Source organism: Pimephales promelas, chromosome 19 (genome assembly GCF_988280905.1).
Source record: "Pimephales promelas chromosome 19, fPimPro1.hap1.1, whole genome shotgun sequence".
NCBI lineage: Eukaryota > Metazoa > Chordata > Actinopteri > Cypriniformes > Leuciscidae > Pimephales > Pimephales promelas.
In genome coordinates, this window is record NC_142787.1 from 6,298,368 (window position 1) to 6,323,341 (window position 24,974).

General features: G+C 39.7%; 1 protein-coding gene across 1 annotated transcript in view; it reads right to left on the minus strand.

Moving 5' to 3' along the window:
- gabrb4 (gamma-aminobutyric acid type A receptor subunit beta4) overlaps positions 1–24,974 on the minus strand; it is a 111,833-nt gene that overhangs the window by 7,543 nt on the left and 79,316 nt on the right. Inside the window, exons 5-9 of the mRNA XM_089123438.1 lie at positions 17,911–17,993; positions 7,419–7,556; positions 3,488–3,640; positions 1,095–1,351; positions 56–145 (exon numbers count right to left, since the gene is read on the minus strand). Of these exons, the coding sequence (XP_088979564.1) occupies positions 56–145; positions 1,095–1,351; positions 3,488–3,640; positions 7,419–7,556; positions 17,911–17,993 (721 nt within the window). The remainder of the gene's footprint in view (positions 1–55; positions 146–1,094; positions 1,352–3,487; positions 3,641–7,418; positions 7,557–17,910; positions 17,994–24,974) is intronic.

Consider the following 24,974-nt stretch of genomic DNA (forward strand, 5'->3'; position numbering starts at 1 on the left):
ATCAACTTTTCATTCTAAATTTCCACTGTTTCATATGATATCTAAATGCATGTACCCCGACTTTTCTTTGTTCCTCGAGATACAGATTTCTTCGTTGTGTATATGACCTGAGGGTGTTGCTTTGAAACGGCGCTGAAATGGAGTCCTTGCAATGTGGAAGAAAAAAAAAATGAAGAGAACGTTAAAACGCCCATATAAACTCTGGCAATAAAGCAACAATTTTTCGAAGAATACAAAAGGGCATACATATAAGGGGGTGAAAAAGAAAGACACACACACAAATGGCTTAATTCAGTAAAACTATTTTAGTAACTGAGCTTAGAACACAGTTGTTAAGTATGAACCCAGATAGCAAACTGACATTGAATCAACGTGGAAATATGACATCGAAACAACGTTGATCTGACATTGTTTTGCTCATCGAATTAACGTTGAACCAACGTCAGACGCGTCATTCTTTCAAAACTAACGGAAAATCAACTTGAAATCAACGCGTTGTTTCAACGTTATGAAAGCAAACCAATTTTCGATTTCATTTAGCTTTGAAGAATGCCGCGTCTGACGTTGGTTCAACGTTAATTCGATGAGCAAATCAACGTTGTTTCAATGTCATGAGAGACGTCGTTTCCACGTTGATTCAATGTCAGTTTGCTATCTGGGAAAAAGGCTGACACATTTTGAGGAGGGAAAAATTAACCAGTCTATCTCACATCACCGTACTTTGATTGAAAGAGAAGTATGTGGCAATAAAGCAAACTAGAATCTGATAACATAATGACAGTGTCATTTGTAACTTTCCAAGCAAGAGGAACCTCTCTTAATAATGAAATGCAACTTCAATCAAATGAAATACGTCACGTTTTGTGATTAAGTAAAGTGATGGTTAATGGGCTATTGAATGTTTGTTTTTAGCGGTGATGTGAAGCGATTCATTCAGGCAATAGTTGTTCTGCTTACAAACTAAGTGAATCCGTATCGATTTAGACATGCATGAACATTGTCAACGCTTATTCAATTCAATTCAATTAGGTTTTAATTAGAACAAAAATGAATTGTGCAACTGTTAGAAATGGTTTACAAGAGATCCTGCATACCTGTTCCCTTAGACGCTTCTCCTCATAGCGGGGACGCTCGTTGTTGGCTTTGTTCAGCTTTTCGTTGATCTTTTTCTGCTGCTGGGGTCCCCGTCCAAAGAACACATAGTTTACAAAGGCATATTCGAGCAGGGCCAGGAAAACAAAGACAAAGCAGCCCATGAGGTAGACATCGATGGCTTTCACATAGGGGATCTTTGGGAGGGTCTCCCTCAGATGGGTGTTGATGGTTGTCATAGTGAGCACCGTAGTTACACCTATAAGAAAGCATGTTAGTCATTTGAATAAACAGTGTCACGTTCACATCACTTGCAACAGGGCTTTATTAGACCATGGACATCATGCCCCTATTTTATTTGGTCACACTTTAGATTAGGGCCCAATTCAAAAAAACGTTTGCTGATAATTTACTCAACCCCATGTCATTCAAGATGTCCATGTCTTTCTTTCTTCAGTCGAATCTTTTTTCGTGTCATTTGGTTCATTCAACGAACAAAATGAACGAATTGACTCGGAAAAAGATTCACAGCAAGGCGACCATTTGAGCTTATAAAACTTAAACTTTTTTTTTTTTTTAAATGAGCGATCGTTTTGCTTGTAAGACCCTTATTCGTTGTCTGGAATCGTTTAAAGCCCTTTGAACGGTTTGCACTGAAACAAGGTCTTTTGGACCTTGAACCATTTGGTTACCGGTAAAGTGCATTATATGGAGAAAAATCCTGGAAAGTTTTCATCAAAAACCTTAATTTCTTTTTGACTGAAGAAAGAAATAGACATGGACATCTTGGATGACATAGGGGTAAATTAGTAAATTATCAGCAAAAGTTTATTTGTTTTTAAAGTTAACTACTCATTTAATTATTATTAATATATTATTAATATATAATACGGTAATTATTAAATTATGGTTTATGTTTTTGTTTGTTTGTTTAACCTTTTTAGGTTATTTGCGAGTTATTTGCCAGCTAAGCAATTGTCAGTGAAATGAATAGGAATGCAAAATGACAGTTCTCTCATTTTAGAAATACTCGATCTGCATACATACACTCACCTAAAGGATTATTAGGAACACCTGTTCAATTTCTCATTAATGCAATTATCTAATCAACCAATCACATGGCAGTTGCTTCAATGCATTTAGGGGTGTGATCCTGGTCAAGACAATCTCCTGAACTCCAAACTGAATGTCAGAATGGGAAAGAAAGGTGATTTAAACAACTTTGAGCGTGGCATGGTTGTTGGTGCCAGACGGGCCAGTCTGAGTATTTCACAATCTGCTCAGTTACTGGGATTTTTACGCACAACCATTTCTAGGGTTTACAAAGAATGGTGTGAAAAGAAAAAAACATCCAGTATGCGGCAGTCCTGTGGGCGAAAATGCCTTATTGATACTAGAGGTCAGAGGAGAATGGCCCAACTGATTCAAGCTGATCTGTTGCCAAAATGTTGCCTGGTCTGATGAGCCTCGATTTTTGTTGAGATATTCAGATGGTAGAGTCAGAATTTGGCGTAAACATGGATCCATCATGGCTTGTTACCACTGTGCAGGCTGGTGGTGGTGATGTAATGGTGTGGGGGATGTTATCTTGGCACACTTTAGGCCCCTTAGAGCCAAATCGTGGGCATCGTTTAAATGCCACGGCCTACCTAAGCTTTGTTTCTGACCATGTCCATCCCTTTATGGCCACCATGTACCCATCCTCTGATGGCTAATTCCAGCAGGATAATGCACCATCTCACAAAGCTTGAATCATTTCAAATTGGTTTCTTGAACATGACAATGAGTTCACTGAACTAAAATGGCCCCCACAGTCACCAGATCTCAACCCAATAGAGCATCTTTGGGATTTAGGTGGAACGGGAGCTTTGTGTCCTGGATGTGCGTCCCACAAATCTCCATCAACTGCAAGATACTATCCTATCAATATGGGCCAACATTTCTAAAGAATGCTTTCAGCACCTTGTTGAATCAATGCCACATAGAATTAAGGCAGTTCTGACGGTGAAAGGGGGTCAAACACAGTATTAGTATGGTGTTCCTAAAACTCCTTTAGGTGAGTGTATAAGATCAGTCTATCCATCGTGTTTTAAATTCTTTACCTGCATTACCCATACAATGGCACTAATGAAATTTTTTGGGAAATGGAGACAAAGTTGAACTTTGAGCATCAAAAGCTTAAAGCAAGCTTAAAGCTTTGCTCAAGTTTATTGCATTAGGGAACCCATATGAAAGGGTATTTTCTTTAATCATGGTCGACAGGACATGTATATAAGTATATTTGGAGTAAACGAAATTCAAAATGATTGATATGGTTTTATAAAGAAAAGAAACATTCCATGGGATTCCCATCCTGTAAAAACACGATGCTTTTTAAACAAAATCTGAAGGTTACCCAGGGCCACACGAGCAGCAGAGGCATCATAGTTAATCCAGAAGGAGACCCAGGACAAGATTGTGATCAGGATGGAGGGCATGTAAGTCTGCAGGATAAAATAGCCTATGTTTCTTTTGATGCGGAAACTCAACGACAGCCGAGGGTATGAACCTGGGGAGACACAAGTACATAGCAGAAGCCGAAAAAAGAGATGTCAACATGTAAGCGGGAACACAAAAGAGCAAGCACAGGAAAAATAGATCTACAATTTGCAATTGTCAAAGTCTGCACTTTGACAACAGATAGTCATTTTCCCATTTGTTCAGATGGAGCATTTAATTTCCCCAAAGCAATGGATTCCTTCCCAGGGACTAGTTCCATTCCAATTAAACATGGCAGAAAGTCGCAAACATGGCAGATTTTTCTGAAACCCCCTTTCTCAGCAGGCAACGTCAACGTCCCTTTGAGAATTGTCACAAAACCTGCAGTGTCTCTTTTTTTCCATTCAGCCCAGTAATACAGGGAATTTTAGAAAAAAAAATGGGGGGGAGGGGTGGGGTGGGGATAATATGTAACTGAAGAGCTTGTCCTGTAAACTTATTCTGTAAATGTTTAGGAAAACTGTTAGCAGCATGTTTCAAAACTCCTTTCCAAGATTAGCCTGTTTGTGCCCGTTTAAAAAGAAAATACAATATATATAAAAAGAATATAATATAGTATGAAAAAGAAATATACATGTTATTACCCTGCGGTTCCATTCTCCCTGGAATTGGGCTTAACTGAAACATTTTCAGATAAAGATGCAATGGAACAAATTCCTTTGGAAGCCTTTCAGGTGCAATTGTATCAAAGAGAAAGGGAAATAACGGCCGGCTGTAACTTAAATAGCATTTGAATATGAGTGACGCCCGACACCAATCTTGCAAAAAACGGATGAATCAACGATAGCACTTTTTATTCACACTTGTTCGGACACCTCACCATGGATCTCTCCGTGAAATAAACGAGGGCCCACAAGGGCAAATGCACTTAAAATTATAGAAGCTTTGCAATGCATTGTGATATACTTAAATCTTTAGTATAACTTATTCACTGCATTTTTGCCCAGGCCATGGATTTAGTGCTGGTATTAACCCAATGTGGCGTGCAACATTAAAGTAGCAAAACTCATCTACATTTTAGCCCCTGTTCGATTGTTTTCAGAACTACTGTATTTTACAACAATTCGTTTTGTAAAGGTGCGGTCACAAAACGTCACAGACAAAAAAGATCCAATGTTTATTGTTAATAGCAGAGATATGTCTAAATAACAGCTCACACAGATATCATGTGACCAACTGGAATTTGAGCAAAATCCTTTTCCCTTAGACCAAACTTCCCATCGTAGAGATTTCTTTTAAAATGACTGATTTTGTTCGTGAAATTTTGCCATGCAGTGGTAAATGTGACCGTTCCTTAACCCAATATAATGATACGTCACTTTGTGTGAACTATACTTGATGCAACGATTCATTGAAATGAATCACGCCTTAACAACCAAAAATGTAATTATACATTGTTTATCACGGTTTTTGGCTTACATAGAACTTACATAGAGCTAGAACTATAATGTCACTAAATATCACTAGTACACGCGCAAAGACGAAGGAGATTAAGTATTAATGTCTTTAATTACAAAACTCGGGAAAAAAATTGGGAACTTTTAATTAAAACCAGGTAGTTTTTTTTTTAAAATAAATATATTTTTTGTATGCATGTCATGATATATTTCTATAGCGTTTTATTTTTACAGGAGCGGTGAGTCATAATTTCGGCCTCTGCTCGAGCTGGCCGGTGTGGTGAAGAGATGAGTCCCCCTGAAGAGATGAGTCCCACCTTAGGACCCAAGCGATCCGATTGGTTCAAAGCTAGTTTTATGGGTAAACGCTTTAGTGCCTGGTTACAAATTAGAGAAAATCAGTTTATTATAAGAGACGTTTGAAGTACGTTATAAGGAGGCATTAATGTATTTTAACTTATATGTTTCATATACTAGTATATAACCGAAGCTGTAGATTGTAAATGTAAACATTTCTCGTTCTTATTGTTTTTTAGTTAGCTTACATAGTAGCATAGCATTTATCCGCGGCAAACGTCAGAATGACTACCCGAGTTAAGGCTGTTCCAGGCGGGCTAGTTAGATGTGCTGCTGATCCCTGGTTCTGACAACTCCGAAAACGTCAGAACAATGTTTTAAAAAGGCGCAATCTTTATAAGTAAACCACAGATTTGAGCTTTAGACAACTATATTCTCGACTTAAAAACTCTTAAAATTACATTTCATGACACAATAACAGTAATATTTTTAAATTTCGCGGACTTTCTCCTCTGCTGTTGACGCAACCTACTATGAAAAGCGCTAAACAAATAAACGTATTACTTGAAAAGTGCTAAACAAATAAGCATATTACTTGATGGCAACAAACTGCTTTTATCAAGTTATCGTGAGAACATATTTAGATTAGGCATACTACTGGCATACTATGGGGTCCTACGGTTGTACCCATCTCTTCAGGAGGACTCATCTCTTCACCACACTGGCTAATAGGTGAATATGGCATGAGAAGTCTACATTCGCGAGATGGACGTATGCACATTAGGCTACTCGTTCTGTGTTTTCTTTCTAAACAGTTAGGCTATGTTCAGGTGGTATTTTTCATGTTTTTATCACGCAATCATGTTTTTGATGCGGTGGTGAGTGACGCTTGTAACATGTAAGCCTAGGGTAGCGGCGGCGATAATTAAAGCCGATAATTAAAGCTTCTAAAAGCTGTCACAAAGAACCAGCACAAGCAATGATTATGAATAAGCCAAATATAGCAAAGATGATAGATTTTAATTATTGATTAATTGTTTATTAATTAAGATAAAGGTGACGATGCTGACTCGCAATCTTTGCAGTAGGGTTGTGAATGTGCCAGAGAATGCACATTTGCTTTCATTAGCAGAGAGCAATCTGTTTAGTTTTGTTTTGAATTGTTCTGTTTACAAGTTGACATTTCAATATAGATATAGTTTCAGGTCTGTGGAGTAGGCTATACTGTACTTGTACGCTGAGTTTCAGTATATCGTTATAACCTATTTATGAGACGCGCTCCAAATTCGAAAATATTCAATGTGGCTAAAGCATAATATCATACAGGTATGAATGTATTTTAATTGTTTAATTAAGGTTTACATGCTAGTTTCCATGACAGAGTTCAAGATACATCTTTCCATTACTACTGGAGCTGCCAGTTTTTCTAAGTTTCAAATGATTATTAAACATCATTAAGCTGTAGCCCTTCTGGCGCACGCAGTGTCCAAATGCATTCACTCGTTTTCAGTCACTCACACAAGTGGACTATATTAGTGAACTAATTTAGGGAATAGTGATTGAGGGTACTGTATAGGGGGCCATTTCGAACACAGCCACAAATTTTCCAGCATTCAATCTCAAAGCTCTGTTAACATAGGAGGCTCACAGGAGACAAAAGAAATCTCAGTGTGAACAGCTATTGAAACCCCAACTGCTAACACAGATCATTAACCTTATTGAATTTATATCATTTTCATAATTTGAAATATAGCATGACGGTAACTAACCGAGACAGACATGTTCCTGGATCAACATATTTTGTTAACAACATTGGAACAACATTCCTATTCGAATTTTTTGTCTTAGCCCTATCCCTAAACCTAACCCAACTCATAAGTTATCTCTAAAATCAAAGGGAAAGGATAGGTGAATAACACTGATTGATTGATTGGAATGTTGTTCCGGAATCAACAAAGATGTTGCACATGGTATCATAACGTGACAAATCATGTTTGCCAAAGAAATGACACTAGCAATGGGTTAAATTCAAAGGTAAAAGACAGACTTTGAAAGTGTCATGAGCCGTTTTGCACATAAGTGAATCATCCATACCTGTGGTAAACCTCACTTCCCTGGACACAAGACGTAGCTCCACAATGGAGAACTGAGGCAATTCCAGTTTGTCGACACCTGTTACAGCATTGTCCCCTCCTTGCCAGAAGAACACGATATCATCTGTGGTGTACCCATCTGTAGAGATGGTAGACAGTGTAATGAATGTTTTAGTGATGTGTTCATAGGTCTGTGTTATGTGTCCTTATCAGCACTTTTAATTGCAAAAGTTAAAGGTTCTGCTACACTACATCTCCCATAACTCACTGCCCAGACTCTTCATCCATTGTGTCTCTGTATCTTGTTTAACTTACCCTATATAAGGAATAGTTTTGTCATAAAATAGTGAACTTCAACATTTCTAAGATAAAAATGAAATAAAATTTGTAATATATATATATACAGTATGTATATATATATACAGTATATATAAATAATGCAGCAGCTCAGTAACATATATAAAAAGAAAAAAAAGATTCAGTGTATTTTTTTTTTGTACAAACATTACTTAAAGGGAAAGTTCATTTTGTTAATTTTTGATATGTTTTAGCTTACATCAAGGGCATCCAAGATCCATTATACTCTTAGGGAGCGGGTGCTTCTGTCTGCGCCGGAAGGCCCAGGAAGTGATCTCTCGCACATGTACGTCACTCATTATTTACACAGAGATTTCGGAAGTTTTACCTTTCACTGTGAAGATCTAAAGTTCTAAACATATTAAGATATACAGGAAATCGCAACGGAAGACGATTTCGATATTTAGATCTTCACAGTGAAAGGTAAAACTTCGGAAATCTCTGTGTAAACAATGAGTGACGTACACGCGTGAGAGATCACTTCCGGCTGTCCAGCACTCGCTGGCGCACTTTTGCAGACCGAAGTGCCCTCTCCCTCAGATCACTTGGACGTGACTGTGATTACAAGAGGTAAAAACGATATAAACACTGTTTTCTCATACAAACCGCTCGTTTCGTGTCTTAGGCCATCAATGTGTACTTACATTTACGAGTCAATAAATCATGTTTAATTTGGACTTCTCTGTGCATGTTCATTGAGGGAGACCCCATAGACCACCATTATATGACTGACAGACAAGAATGGTTTGACCTAAAAATATCAAAATTGAAAATACTGTGGAAACAAAGAAACCTACTGTACATCTTGGATGCCCTTGAGGTAAGCTAAAACATACCAAAAATTAATTTCAAAGTGAACTATCCCTTTAATACTGGTTTTACAAACAATTTATGCATGGACAAACACTTTCTATATTGATTGTGTCAATTTATATAGGAAAGGTATTATGAATGTTCACAAAGATGTTTCATGAATGAGGCCCACAGAGTGGTTAGTGACACCAAAGGAATTCAGTTATTGGAAGAGCAAACTTCAATGTTCTAAAAGTAAAGAAGTGTGTATACAAGCAAATCGAAAAAAAAAGCTCATGGCTCAGCAGGTAGAAACTGACTGATCTGCTCAAGTGATAAACAGTAAGCATGAAACGATGTCCATGGCGTAATCACTGTAGCTCCACTGATACCGGTGATGGACAGGGCGCAACATCCTGGTACGACTGACTGATCAATAGTGCAGGGCACCTCATTGATAAACCAGCAAACACTTTCAATCTTACCTACTTCTGTCAATTGTGCCATGAGCCCTCAGTGTCAAACTCCTCCAAGAGCATTTATCACTACTGACACCTAAAGACAGAGTGGGCAGGACAGCAGATTTGGATGATTGCTCTAAATGGCCTTAATGATTATGTTTGCTAACATTAGGTATCTGTGGAGTGTGACAGAGATAAGAAGCAAAAGTGAAATTGATGAGCTGTACGAGTTCTTCAAGGTGATGTGGTCAGAATGTGAGTAAGAGTTTGCATTTGTGCAGTGTAGGGAAACTTGTTACTTTTGAAAATTGGATTACACTAGTATAATTCATTGCTGCGATTGTATTCTTTAAACATGTTAATCGATAGGTACAAGTAGCGACAATTTTTTTAAATTACAAAGTTTGCTCGATTGTTGCGTCGATTGCTCGATTGCTTTTGTCTGCCTCGCTGCCTGCTCTGAGTTTGGTTGCGTCGTGGCTGTCTAAGCCTCGTATTAGCTTCGTATTTCCTTCTGTTTTTCCGTATTTCTTTCTTTTATTCTATTCTGAACCATCATTTGACTCATAATTACAACCTGGACTGTTGGCCAGATGCGTCTCAAGCCATTATACGGCTGGAACCGCAAATACGGTTGGAACGTTTGGTTGTTGGTTGTGGAGCGAGACACTGCTTCACTGCTGCTCGCCCTGCGATCGATTGCCAAACGCGTTCTTTACAGACGCGGTTGGGACGTTTGGTTGTTGGATGTAGAGCGAGACACTGCTTTACTCGCCCTGCGATCGATTGCCAAACGCGTTCTTTACACTCACTTACAATCGAATCGAACATTTTCCCATACATGCGTTGTGCGTCTACATTAGACCCGTACCACTAAAAAGATGGATTATACCCAAGTCTTAAGTCATAAATTAGTATAATACTAATAGCATCATTGGGTGCATCATTGCTAACTTACTGCCCATCTTTTAAAATGGCGAATATATCAGATGTATGTTATTTACCTTTTGGTGCAGATGAGAACAAATCTGCTAATGCATACGGATTAGTGATTAACGTTAGTAACCCGCTGACGCTGACCACGTCTACTCCATGCGTTTCTCAGCATTGGTCCCGAGCATCCAGGTCACGATCAGCCATGGTTTCATTCACTCCGGCTCCAACACACTACCACGAAGCCAGGGTGGTTCCACGGAAGCCGCGAGCCAGGACAAGAATCCTTTCACTCCTCACGGTTTTCGAGATCTCCACCCAGAACCGCTTCTCCCCTCTTCGTGAAATGGAACGTGATGCGGTGATCATTGGCGGTTCCACCGTCCGACACGTCCACGCTACGTTAGGCAAATGTAAGGTGCACAGTCATTGCTTTCCTGGTGCTCGTGTTCTCGATATCACTGTGGGTAACTGAGATTTTGAACGGTGAAAAGCGCGTCGGAGCTGTTGTGCTGCACGCGGGAGCTAACGACACTAGGTTCCGACAGACGGAGGTCCTGAAGAAAGACTTCAGGAGCCTTATCAATACGGTACACAGCACATCACCTGAAACATCGATTATAGTGTCTGGACTGCTTCCTACGTACTAACAAGGACATGACAAGTTCAGTAGATTTTTCGTGCTAAATGAATGGTTATTGTCATGGTGCACTGAGCAGAAACTGCTCTTTGTAAATAATTGGAATCTGTTTTGGGAGCGACCGAGGCTCTTCCGCGCTGATGGCTTACACCCAAGTAGAATCGGGGCAGATCTTCTGTCAGATAACATCACCAAAATGTTAAATACCGTTTGACTAGTAACCAAAAATCCAAATCACAGTCTCTACTGCACCAATTTAATTGATATTAATACTAGTGTAGAACATTGCATAGAAACTGTGTCTATTCCTCGGTTACTGAGATCAAATAATAAATCAAGAAAAAATCGAATTGTTATTCAAACAAAAAATCTCGCTATAGCCTATTAGTGAACAAAAACAATTTCTAAAGCTAGGTCTTCTAAACATTAGATCGCTCACACCCAAGGCGGTTATTCTAAATGAAATGGTCACAGATAATAATTTCTATGTTCTGTGCCTTACTGAAACCTGGCTTTGGCTTAAACCAAATGATTATTTCGGTCTACTCCACCAGGATAAGCAGGAGCCCCGTCTGATCTGTCGTGGAGGCAGTGTTACAACAATCTACAGAGATATCCTTAATGTTACTCAGAAAACTCGTCATAGGTTTAATTCATTTGAAGTACTTGTGCTAAATGTTACGCTGTTAGATGTAAGAAAAAAATCCCTATTATCTCTAGCATTGGCTACCGTATATAGACCTCCAGGGCCTTGTTGGTCAGATCTATTGGTCAACGTTGATAAAGCATTAATTGTTGGAGATTTTAACATACAGATAATTCAAATGATGCATTAGAGGCTGCGTTCACAGTTTTATTAAACTCCTTCGAGGTCAAGCAAAATGTCACCGGACCAACTCATCGTCTTAATCATACACTTGATTTAATTATATCATATGGAACGGATCCAACCGATTTAGATATCATTCCACAAAGTGACGATGTCACTGACCATTACATGGTTACTTGCATATTACATACTGCTGTAATATGTCATGCTGTGGCACGTTATCGACTAGGTAGAACAATTCTTCCATCCATCATAAATTATTTCTCAAATAGCTTATCTGATCTGACTCAGCTGCTGCCTGAACCCAAACAAACAGATGAACTAGATGAACTAACTAGCACTATGAGCCCCATTCTCTCTAGAACATTGGATATTGTTGCACAGATTAAAAAAGGTCAGGAAAAAAGTATAGCACCATGGTACAATAATACTATTGTATGTTTTTAAGAGAGAAACTCGTATCTTAGAGTGTAAATGAAAATCGTGTGGAAAGACACTATGTCACGTTATAAAAAGGCCCTTAAAGGGTTAGTTCACCCAAAAATGAAAATTCTGTCAGTATTTACTCACCCTCATGTTGTTCCAAACTTCTATGTGTTTATTTGTTCTGCCGAACACAAAGGAAGATATTTGGAAGAATGTTTTAATCAAACAAATCTCATTCCCCATTGACTACCTAGTCAATGGGGAATGAGATCTGTTTGATTGAGATCTGTTTGATTAAAACATTCTTCCAAATATCTTCCTTTGTGTTCAGCAGAACAAATAAACACATAGAGGTTTGGAACAACATGATGGTGAGTAAATACTGACAGAATTTTCATTTTTGGGTGAACTAACCCTTTAAAACGGCCAGGGCTGAGCACCTCAGCAAACTACCGTGGCTAGACTAACAAATAAACAGACGTCACCCGATCAAAATATCCCGTTACAGTTTAGTAGTAATGATTTCATGAACTTCTTCACCGAGAAAATTGAAGGCAACAGAATCAAAATCGTAAACTCTCAATCTTTGCTCGCGCCTTATAATTCAGCCGCAATTATCACCCCGCAAGAACAATTACAATGCTTTACAACCATAGAACAAAAAGAGTTAAATAAACTTATCACTTCATCTAAAACAACAACATGTTTATTAGATCCTATACCAACTAAACTATTGAAAGAAGTGTTACCTATCGTGGAAGAGCCTCTTCTCAATATTATTAACTCATCTTTATCTTTAGGTCATGTTACAAGAACGTTCAAGCTGGCAGTTATAAAACCTCTTATTAAGAAACCTCAATTAGATCCAAATAACCTAGCAAATTACAGACCTATCTTAAAGGATTAGTTCACTTTTGAAAAAACTTTTGCTGATAATTTACTCACCCCCATGTCATCCAAGATGTCCATGTCTTTCTTTCCTCAGTCGAAAAGAAATTTAGGTTTTTGATGAAAACATTCCAGGATTTTTCTCCATATAATGGACTTCAATGGGAACCGGATGGTTCAAGGTCCGAAAGATAGTGTTAATAACAGTTTCAGATGCAGCTTCAAATGTCTTTAAACGACACCAGACTATGAATAAGGGTCTTATCATGCGAAACGATCGGTTATTTCAAAACTTATTCCAAAAATGTAACTTTTCTAAGGACAAATGCTAGCCTTGCTATATTCTCTGAGGCGCGTTTGTAACGTCACGTAATGCGTAATTACGTTCAAAAGGTCACGGGCGACGTAGCCGGAAGTACAGAATCAAAATCGTCCGACATCGTTGTTTTTCCTTTTAATTCCTTTTTTTGTAAACGGTGTTTGAGCTAGTTTGCACGTTTAACCTATGCGTTCAACTTGTAAACACTGACTCTGTACTTTCGGCTACGTCGCCCGTGACCTTTTGAACGTAATTACGTAATACGTGACGTTGCAAACGCGCCTCACAGATAAGAGCAAGGCTAGCATTTGTCCTTAGAAAAGTTACATTTTTGGAATAAGTTTTGAAATAACCGATCATTTCGCATGATAAGACCCTTATTCATCGTCTGATATCGTTTAAAGACATTTGAAGCTGCATCTGAAACAGTTATTAACTGTCTTTTGGACCTTGAACCATCCGGTTCCCATTGAAGTCCATTATATGGAGAAAAATCCTGGAATGTTTTCATCAAAAACCTAAATTTCTTTTCGACTGAGGAAAGAAAGACATGGACATCTTGGATGACATGGGGGTGAGTAAATTATCAGCAAAAGTTTTTTCAAAAGTGAACTAATCCTTTAAATCTTCCATTTATGTCAAAAATATTAGAAAAAGTTGTGTCCGCTAAACTCGGCTCTTTCTTGCAAGAAAACAACATCTATGAAAAGTTTCAGTCTGGCTTCAGGCTGCATCATAGCACTGAATCTGCGCTTGTTAGAATCACAAATGATTTACTTCTAGCTTTGGACCAAGGCTGTATCTCAATACTAGTTTTACTTGATCTTAGCGCTGCGTTCGATACTATAGATCACACAATACTCTTAGATCGACTGGTGTTCAAGGACAAGCATTAAGCTGGTTCAGGTCATACTTATCTGACTGCTACCATTTCGTCTACTTAAATGGAGAAACATCGATCATAACTTCGGCAAACTATGGAGTGCCGCAGGGATCTGTGTTAGGCCCTTTATTATTCTCAATATATATGCTGCCACTTGGTAATATTATAAGGAAACATGGAATTAGCTTCCATTGTTATGCCGATGACACTCAAATATATATTTCATCACGGCCAGATGAATACGCTAAATTATCCAAATTGACAGACTGTGTTAAAGAAATAAAAGATGTGTAATTTTCTTTTATTAAATCCAGACAAGACAGGTAAAAACCGTCCACAAAACCTTTCACAGCACGACTTTAACATATTAGGATGCTCTGTTACTTTATCCGCTACAGTAAAAGACCTGGGTGTTACGTTAGACTGCAACCTGTCTTTTGGTTTCATATGTTACAAAAACAGTCTTTTTCCACCTTAGAAACATTGCTAAGCTACGTAACATGCTATCTGTCACTGATGCAGAAAAGTTAGTTCATGCATTCATGACCTCGAGACTAGATTACTGTAATGCTTTATTAGCCGGCTGTCCTGCATCCTCAATAAACAAGCTACAGTTAGTACAAAATGCAGCCGCTAGAGTTCTTACTAGATCAAGAAAATATGATCATATAACACCGATTTTATCATCACTTCATTGGTTACCTATACAGTTCCGTATTAATTACAAGGTATTGCTTTTGACTTATAAAGCTCCTACAATCCCTACAATCCATTGCGCTCTTTAAGATCACTAAATTCGAGGCTTCTGGTAATTCCTAGGATATCCAGATCCACCAAAGGAGGGAGAGCATTTTCACATTTAGCTCCGAAGCTCTGGAATAGCCTCCCTGATATTGTTTGTTGCTCCGACTCGCTATCCCAGTTTAAAACTAGACGAAAGACGCATTTATTAAGCCAGGCATTCATATAATTTTTTTTTTTATCTTACAGTTACTGTAAATTTGGCCTCTAGTTCATAAACACCAAAGGAGAACTGGCCCCCTGACTGAGCCTGGGTTCTCCCAAGGTTTTTTTTCTCTCCATTGGGTCATCTGATGGAGTTTTAGGACACCATTGGGTCACTTGATGGAGTTTTTCGGTTCCCTGCCACTGTTGCCTTTTGCTTGCTCAGTTGAGGATATTCAAATTAAATGACCAATCATACCATTGATCTTCTCTACCAAACTTGGATGTCCTTTTCCCAGTGATAAACAAACACTGTTAAGTTGTTTTGATTGATAATGTGAAGCAGCTTTGATACAATCTGTATTGTGAAAAGCGCTATATAAATATATTTGACTTGACTTGATTTGACTACAAATATGAGATAATATGCTTGCAAATGTTTGCTAATGAACTTATTGCCTTTATATCTACAAATGCTTTTAAGAAATGTTATTCACTAATTAACAGCTTGATTATTAATATGGATTTGAATGATTACAAAGTTAGCAATAATTGACAGCAGGCTGTTGAATTATTAGACAAATAATGCACACCTGATGTGCAGCCACATTATGTTTTGTAATAATAATGCACTGAAGCATTTTTGTAATAATTATATATATATATATATATATAGATAGATAGATAGATAGATAGATAGAGAGAGAGAGAGAGAGAGAGAGAGAGAGAGAGAGAGAGAGAGAGAGAGAGAGAGAGAGAGAGAGAGAGAGGGAGAGTGAATTAATTATCTGAGTCTGTGTGTCTCTCAACAGTGTTTCTTTTAATTATAGTCAGTGTTGTGCACTCGAGACTCGGACTCGGTCTCGAGACCATATTTTAATCGACTTGGTCTTTTCATGGACTCGTGTGCATTTTGACTCGGAATTGACTCGTACTCGAACATATTAGGAGTCGGGACTCGGACTTATTCCCGAGTCCACTCGAGTCCCATTCAAAATATGTCATGATTATTACTGTATGTTAATATTTCTTTTAATTATTGTTTGATTGAAACGTCCAATGATTGCAGATTTTCTCTTGTGCAACTGCGCATGATTTGAGACTACAACGTTCACGGCACGCAAATGCAGCAGAACCCAGGTCAGATGTGATGTGAAGCCTCTAGCTCAACTATGTATTGAAAATGTCAGAAAATCACTTACTGATTGTAATAATTGTAAGTCATATTTATAATAAAATTACCTTTGCACCACTATGTGGCCTTTTTACCATTCCAGTGTAGGCCTACATGATTCCATGGTATATTTGGTTTATTGTTTGAGTATGGTGCCAATTTTATTGTTACCACCAAATATTTTACATATTCTTGAAGATATCTTTAACTCTGGTTTTAGACCCAACCTTAGGTTATCTAGCCTCTCTGGTCTCGATCTCGACTTGGACTCGACTGTCTTTGGTCTCGGACTCAACTCGGACTCGACTCTCTTTGGTCTCGGTCTCGACTCGCACTCGACCCTCTATGGTCTCTGTCTCGACTCGGACTCGAGTGAGCTGGTCTCGACTACAACACTGATTATAGTATAAAATATAAACTGTAGTGAAACTGTATGTGTATCTGCTCCAAGAACAGTGCCATTATTACATTGCTAGTGAGGAATGTCATTTAGCTCTTAAGTTGTTAAACTATTTTACTGCTAAAATTGTCAGAGCAGCACTGATAACACATTTCAGTGAGAGTGCATGTCCGTACTGTCTGTATGTGCGTTTGAGTGGGAGAGAGAGCGGAAGAAAGAGAGTACGTGCCTTTCTATAAGAAATAAAAAATACACAATAAAACAAAATTTTGTTGTAAAAAAAAACATGGAAATATTTTTTTATCCCATTGTTTATTACATTTACTACGTTTGTATTTGCTTGGTCAGTGTCGTTGTGTGTTTTAGCTTTGTTGCTGTTGTAAGCTGTAAAGACATTTGAAATAACTGAAATTATTTGGCGAAGTGATATGGAAGTCTAATGTGGTAAAGACCTGCATGGAACTACTTTACCTGTGCATTTCCCTAAAAATAATTGGACACCTTATAACAATTCAAGCATTACGCAATTCAAGGTGTATGCTAGGCGTGATTCGAAATTAAATGTTAATTTCAAAAGTCGTGCTGTAAAATAATGCATTGTGAGAGGTCATTTCGGCTGCACGTCAGAGAAGTTTCTCTTCTTTGCCATCTTCGGTGTGTCCATGGCGTAAAATGACAGCGTGGGGGAAGCGGAGACATGAATATTTAGGGGCGTGTTATTCTAATGATGATTGTTTTTGGCCGCGGGATTTATCAAGGGCAGGCATTGCGTACACCTGGATTTCAAAGTTACGCAAAGCTTCATAAATCAGGCGGTGAGAGGAGTGTAAGCATAATCTTACGCCAACATATACCCCCGTTTCAACGCAAGAATGAGAAATGAGGGCTAATATCTCATATTATCTCATACTTGTAGCTATTTGAATACATATTAACTAATGATATGGTAAACATTATATAATGTTTGTAAATGCTTCATTAATTCAATGTATTGTAAAGTTATTTGAAATTTATTTCCATTAAACGTTTCATGACAAAAAAAAAAAGGAAATTGACCTGGTGTTTAGACGTCTTACCATGTTGTATTTATATCTTAAGATATCTCTAAAACTCTGAGTTTTCTTTAATATTATTGGTATTTTTATTTAGAGGAGACTCTAAAACATCAGTTCAGCATTCATTCAGTCTATTATTGCTATAGTCAGTTGTCTACTACAATAATGCCCCAATAATGTTCAGTCTCCCCCTGCACAAATTCACACCTCTCCGGCCTGGTTGTAATATTCTGATACCTAATTTCCTTTTTTCGCATATTATATCCTCTAAAACATGGCTAAAACTTTTCTACGTGCAGTATGCTAGTATTGCATTTCGAACAATGTGTGTGTGTGTGTGTGTGTGTGTGTGTGTGTGTGTGTGTGTGCGTTCACATTTCCTTTCACTTACAGCTCTCAATCTCCAGGGTGCAGTTCTGTTCATCGAGGGGGTACCGTCTCAGGTCCATCATACAGGCGGCTGTAGTGGTTATTCTGGAAAAAGGACAGCAAGAAAACAGGGAAAGGAGGGTAGAAAAAAGAGTGGAGAGAGAATGAGAGACACCGTTACCTTGGTAACCTTTAGGAAATCATAGCTTAGCCTTGACTGTGCCATGTGATTATCTGAGTCATGAGTAATGTTTGTCATCTATTCTCTTATTCTAAGAGAAAAGAAAAAAGGGGGAAATGCAATCATCATAGGCAAATGGTGTTTGAAGTCTCTTGTTTTTTTTTCTTTGTTATTTCCCCCACTTGGATTCAGATATATTGCTTGTTTTTGATATTCTTGTAATGTCCAGTAAAAAGAAAATTATATAAAAAGAAAGAAGCATTCTGCATATACTGTATTATTATGAAATGTTGAAGTCCCCCTGTAGTCAATCATTGTATCTCTTAAAACTCACCTTTGATCACAAAAATGACATATTCAAGAATTTTTCCCTTGAAAAAAAAAATCTTCATGCCTTAAAATAGCTTGAATGTAACTCTAGCCTCATTTAGTAAACACGGTTCTTTGCATATGCAAATTAGCCCCGCCTCCATTAACTCACACCAGCTCATCCACTCCTTGATGATGACACATTGACCAAGGATGCGTTTCCCAAAGGCATCGTTAGCCAACTATGGTTGCAAGTTCTGTCGTTATCATCTTAGTTTAACAAGTCAGTGTTTACCGAAACGTCTCGGTTACGTATATAACCCTCGTTCCCATCTCCGGGGGAACTGAGATGTAGTTGGCATGTCAACAGATCAGGATCACGCTTAGAGAACCTGTCATCTTCGAGTACTAATAAAATGAGCCAATGTAATTGGCGTGTGTGAAATGCATTACACACTTCATGTGAAGGGAGCCCACGGGAAGCAGCGGTTCGACTAAGGTGTCGCCCAGCCCTCAACTCTAGAATATCTGTCAGCGAAGCACTCTGTGTCAACGCCTAAGCAGGAGTACACACTCATTTAAGAGGATCTCACCACCTAAGTGGACATTTGCATCTTGGGAATTTCAACAAAATGAAGGCAACCACTTTCAGTGGGCCAACCTCGCTTGGAAACTGCCTTCCCTCTCTGCTGATTTCCTTAACAGATAAGAGCTGTTCTGAGGTCCTAAGGCTTGCGTTCTGTGCATGTAAAACCACAATGAAGCAGACGGACAGAGAAAGCCAGGGCTGGGTCTGCCTCCTCCAGGCAGCGCTTGCAGGCTCACCACCTGGTCCCAGTTTAAGCCCTTTAAGCCCTTTTTAACAGGTTAAGGGAGAGGCAAGAGCCTTGGGCACATATCCAGGCGTTTCAGCTCGTGAGAGATAGCCAGCCTGAATTCCAGGCACAAGCTGTTGACTGCAAGCGAGCAAGTCCCTACCCTCTAGTAGAGACCATGCAAGCAGGAGAACTGTTAAAAAAAAATAGAATTTTCAACTCACTGCCTGCAGTGGCTCAGGGGTGGTCTCTGTATTGCTGTAGCACCAGAGATAGGCCCAAGAGGATAAAGAGGGACGCAGGGATGACCCTTGCTTCCTTGGGAACCTGACGTTTAGGACGTGCTTTGCATACTTCTGCATATGATGTTTGTATCATATTGAGAGTGAAGGAACAGCCTACTTAAAACCCCACTTGTAGGAACCCCACTGAAATGAACAAACGCTCTCAGGATATCCTCATGGAGAGAAGACTCATTCAACGAATATGTTTCACTCCTCACTAGAGAAGCACCACTGCCTTATCTTTAGGGGGTGCTTTCAGAAGTGATGGTCACAACCACATATCCTTATGATAGCGACCTGAACCTCCCAGTCCCAGTCCAGTTATTTTAATGCGGCTGCCATCATGCCCCGTCCCTGAAATGTATTCAGGGGAAGTCAGGAAGGCTGTCGAGGGAACCAGATCTGGTTGGGCCAAAAAGGGGCAACTATCAAGACCTGTTGCACTCCTGACTTAGCACAGTTGGTGCAAGCGAGACAGGAGCACAGCTCAGCACTAGATGTGATAATTCACTGCGCTTTAGGAACATTATTGCTCAACACCTGAGTGTGATGAACATTAACTGAACTTGTGCAGCATCAAGCGATAATGAATCGTATAGCCGCTTTCTTTTAAGGCTCACTGGGGAACACTTTTCTGCGGGGCCCCAGGTTCAGCTGAGAGCCAGTGTCTATCCAAGGGATGTCCACTCAGACAGAAACACAACTGTCAGAGGGATGAAATGCAACAGATGTAACTGTGCGGCCCTGAAGTGGTACCTGCCCAGCTGAACCGCCTGGGGATTCGAGTCTCCCTTCCCTGGCCATAGCTGTCGTGAGGCTCGTTGGCAGCACGATTGAGCAGGCCGGAAGAATTTTATAGTAGACTGAAGCGACCTCAGAAGCTTCTGGCTCCAAGATGGAAGTGACGAGTGAGTTGTGACATGTGAGGGAAGCTTAGCGCAACGTTTGTGATGTTGTCTTTTCACACCAGTACCAGCTCGCTGAGCAGCGGTGGCTCAAAGCGAGGTGAACTGCCAACTCGAGGTAACAATTACCAATGCACTCGGAGGTTGCCCAGGCCTCCGTTAAAGCATGTCTTTTGTACAGGGCCCCTCAGTCGACGTTAGTCAACCTGATACTCAGCCCGTGGGTGAGATTACTCTCTCCCAGTTGACCTGAAGACCCAACTGGCTATGGAGCACTTGAAGGGTAGGACTTGTACTGATACTTCCTACCCTCGACGCCAGAACACAGAATGGTCTGTGGAGTGGAAGGATAGAGATCTGAAGTACTGTGCTTCAGGTCGAACGCTGCAGGCCAACCTTAGGGACGGAGCATTTGAAAATGCATTTCTGTGTAGTAATTAAACAGAGGCTTTCGAAAAAGGGCCCTAATCCACCACATATCTAGGTATACAAACTGGTCTTCATATCAGCTGGAGGAGAGGCTACATCGCATCCTTCTCCAGTAGGACTGCAATGTGCTCTCACAGGACAGGAGCAGCGCTCAACAATTAGGTGTAATAAATATCACTAATATTAGGAGCATCTCAGCTCAGGAAACAGGAGCCGTCACCAGTGCCGGAGCACACAGGGGAATGACCGTGGCAACACTGAACAGTGAACTGAAACAGCGAAGGACTCACTTTTCCACCCTCTAACCAGCTGTCAACACACACAAAACATTAGAATTTTTGCTGTTAAAACAGTAGTTGAGAGCTCAAAGCTTGCGATTACTGCTGCACCCGCGCTGTAGAAACCACCAGCACTGGGAGAGTTTTCCAGAAGAACACACTCGTTATAGTGCATTTGTGATATGCAGACAGTCGAAAGTCAGACATGAGTCATGACTAAATGGCAGGGCTGTACGTTAACTTTTTTTGTACATAGCACTGGTGCTACAGAGGTTGAATGTTTTGTAGCACAGGCCAACAGTTGTAGCACAAATATAAATCTTCCTTGAAAACAAACACAAATAATGGAGTTCATCACTTAAAGAGGCATTGATGTTCCATAAAGTGCACAAAAAAATACAAACCATCACAAAAAAAAGTTTTTAAACAAACTTTTAATTTATTTGCTAAAAATAGGAAGAGTGCAGAAACATAACACCTCTTACATAACACATCAAATTAGAACAGATCTGTGGGCAGACATCACTAAATAAAAACTCTTGTTTGAAAACTATAGCACTATACTATCCAACACTCCTCTATAGGGCCGTTTACACCTGGCCACTAGCTATCCGATTGTGAAAAGACCAGGGGCCTCATGTATAAAACTTTGCGTAGATTTCATCCTTAAAGTGTGCGTACGCACATAAGGCAGAATTTGCGTACGCAGAAAACTTTTCAGATTTATAAAACCGTTCGTATGCCAGAACCTGCGCAGAATTCACTTCATATATCCCAGTCAGCAGGAGATTGTGCGCACATGCGTCTCCGCCCCGAAATATGGATATAAAAACCATATATGGAGATTACAACGCCTAGTTTAAATATGCATATCCTCATCTGCATATCATTTGCATATGATTATTCATCCACGTGATACCAAGTTTAACGGTACAAGATGTTAGGAAAATATGAAATGCGGATGTGCTGTTACATTATTACAAACATATTTTTTTTTTAGTAGTCAAAAGTAAACTTCTGTAAAAATTAAAAAATAAAATATAAAAAAGTGTGCTCCTGTTTTACAGCTTTTCAATTATGTTCACGTCACGTTATTATGTCCCTTCATAATGTTCCCATGGCAACAGGGGGAAATGGCTGCAAACGCAACATTTTTCAACTTTCTGCTAAGATATACTGTATGTGACTTTTTTTGCAACGAAAATGTGAGGATTATGAAATCATGCAAGCCCTGAATATTTTGCACGGAAATCAGCTATTTATGCAGCAAAAGTTCGGCGTATTTGAAACTTTGCCTGATTATGCACTAAATCATGCAATCGCATAATCAAGTTTTGGAGGGACTGATAATAGCAGTGCGCCATCAATCTCACACGCAAATAAGCACAACAATCACTTCACACTATTAAGCGGCTGTGTTATGAACATGCCAAACTGTATTGCACGCTTGCTACAATGGTTAATTTATTCATTGCACAGACCAAATTTTTTCGTACCACATGCAACATATATGTGCTGTACAGCCCTGCTGAATGGGCAGATCAGCAGAAGCAATAAGTGCACTACAGCCATGTCACCATGTAGCCAGAGACTGGTTGCCCACTGCAGCCAAGGAGGGTTGAGCCTGGTCATTATCTGAGGTGTGTTTCCCAAAAGCATTGCTAGCCAACTATGTTCACAAGTTCCAGCGTGCTCTAGTGCGTAAGAGCAAACCTATGACTGAATCTGGAAAATAACTGAGAAAAAAAAGACAAATAGTCCTCAGATCCCATGTCTGTTATTACTCCAAGTCATAAACCAACGTGGTTGAACGACCACTTTCCGACAATATGGTTTCGGGAAACAGTCGTGACTAGCAAGTTGATTTCTTCAACAATTTTACTATGGTAGTTAAGCAGCGAGAAACGTTGTACAGGAAACGCACCCCTGGATGGGAGACCTCCAGTGAAAAATAGGTTGTTGCTGGAAGAGGTGTAAGTGAGACCAGTAGAGGGTGATCACAATGTGGTCAGTATGGGTCCTAACGCCCCAGTATAGTAATGGGGCCAAAATTTCCTCCATTGGCCGATATCATATCAACCATATCAATCCTAATAATATCCATTCTTTTGAATTGCTGTATCACTCTCCATTCTCTCAAACCTATAGCTGGTATGTGGAGAGTATACTGGCGCCGATGTTATGAGGCTCCCGTTGCATCCTCCAGGTGGACACTGTACACCGGTTGTGGTTGAGGAGAGACCCTCTCATATGATTGTAAAGCGCTTTGTGTTTACAGTAGTACATAGTACAAATGCTAAAAAAATGCTGTCGGGGTATGCACAAAATTAAATTTCCATCAATCCAAGGCAGTAAAATGTCTTGCATTACAAATGATTTGTGTTGCTGCACATTTTCGTAATTACATTTACAATGTTAAATCTTAGCGACCTTGTGTAGATGAAATAGGGGCTGTGTAAGGGTAGGCCAAAAAGAAACAAGGGAGAAAATGATTGAATTTTCAATGGATTTCAATGAATGAACAGAGATGCGTCATTGTTTGTGCATGTACAACAGTGAGTGTTCACATGTTGTAAGTATAATGAATGATAGGGCAGTCAACTCCCATAATGAGGCAAAAATAGCATTAGTCAATAGTTTTCACTCTACGAAATAGATTTATAAGATGATGACTGATTGAAAAAAACATCCTTTCATTTATTCTCCAAACTGTCCATTCTGTCCAATGCTGTGACAGAACGTCAGAGCCGGGTGACATCATGAACCAGGAAACTATAAAGCTATAAGCTATACTGCAGGGGTCTCATGTACAACAGTCCAAAAGGTATCACGTTGGACGCTGCTGCCATCAGACACAAAAGCATCTGACACTGTTTGACAGTGAGTGACTGGCCTAGCTTTATTCTTTTCATAGCCAAATGGATGGACTCTTTGTGTGCCTGTGACAGGCGGCATCAACATTGAGTCCCAAACCACGCCTAGAAACATTTTTACATTTCACATTTCATTTCACAGCATTTAGCCATAACCCCAACTCTTTCATGTGGGCGAGGACGACATCTCGATGCCAAACCGCCAACTGATGCAACTGAGCCAGAATCAAATAATCGTCGACGTAATTCATGATGCGAATACCGTGCAGGCGCAGAGGCGCCAAAGCTGCATCTATGCATTTCGTTAAAGTGCGGGGTGATAGTGCTAGGCCGAATGGAAGAACTCGATATTATTAAGCTTTGCCCCCGAAAGTGAACCTCAGGAACTTCCTGTGATATGGAAGGATGGATATATGGAAGTATGAGTCCTTGAGATCTATCGTGACAAACCGGTCCTTGGATCTGATCTGTGGCACGATTTGCCTCGGTGTTAAGATTTTGAACTTTATTTGCATGACTGACTCATTTAACACTCGAAGATCCAAAATGGGACAAACCCCCCCATCCTTCTTTAGACCTAGGACCTTTAGAACCTTGGAGGGGGCAGGCATCCTAAGGCCACTACGTTTCCAAGTGGTCCTTGAGATATGTACTCGGCGGTGACCACATGTGGTGGCACGGTTGGCAGATTGCAAACTACGTCAGGGCCAATTCCCCCGCCCTCATCCATGTCTCCATGCTTGGTAAGCCTGCAGCAGTGGCATTGTGTGAAGGCATGACTAGCAGCTGAATAAGCTTTACCTACTAGTAGTAATGTGGTTCTGACTGGCTTAGTGGGTAATGCCGCTTCAGGGGAGAGATAGCTCGCAACCGCCTCTTCCACTTTTGGCATCTCCCGATAACCGTGCTCTTTATAGTTAGATACAGAGGAATATGGTAGGCCCTGGCATTGAGGTTGTGACCGTGTTGGTAGGAAGCATTCATCCAGTTTACTTTTGGAACAAACGTCCTG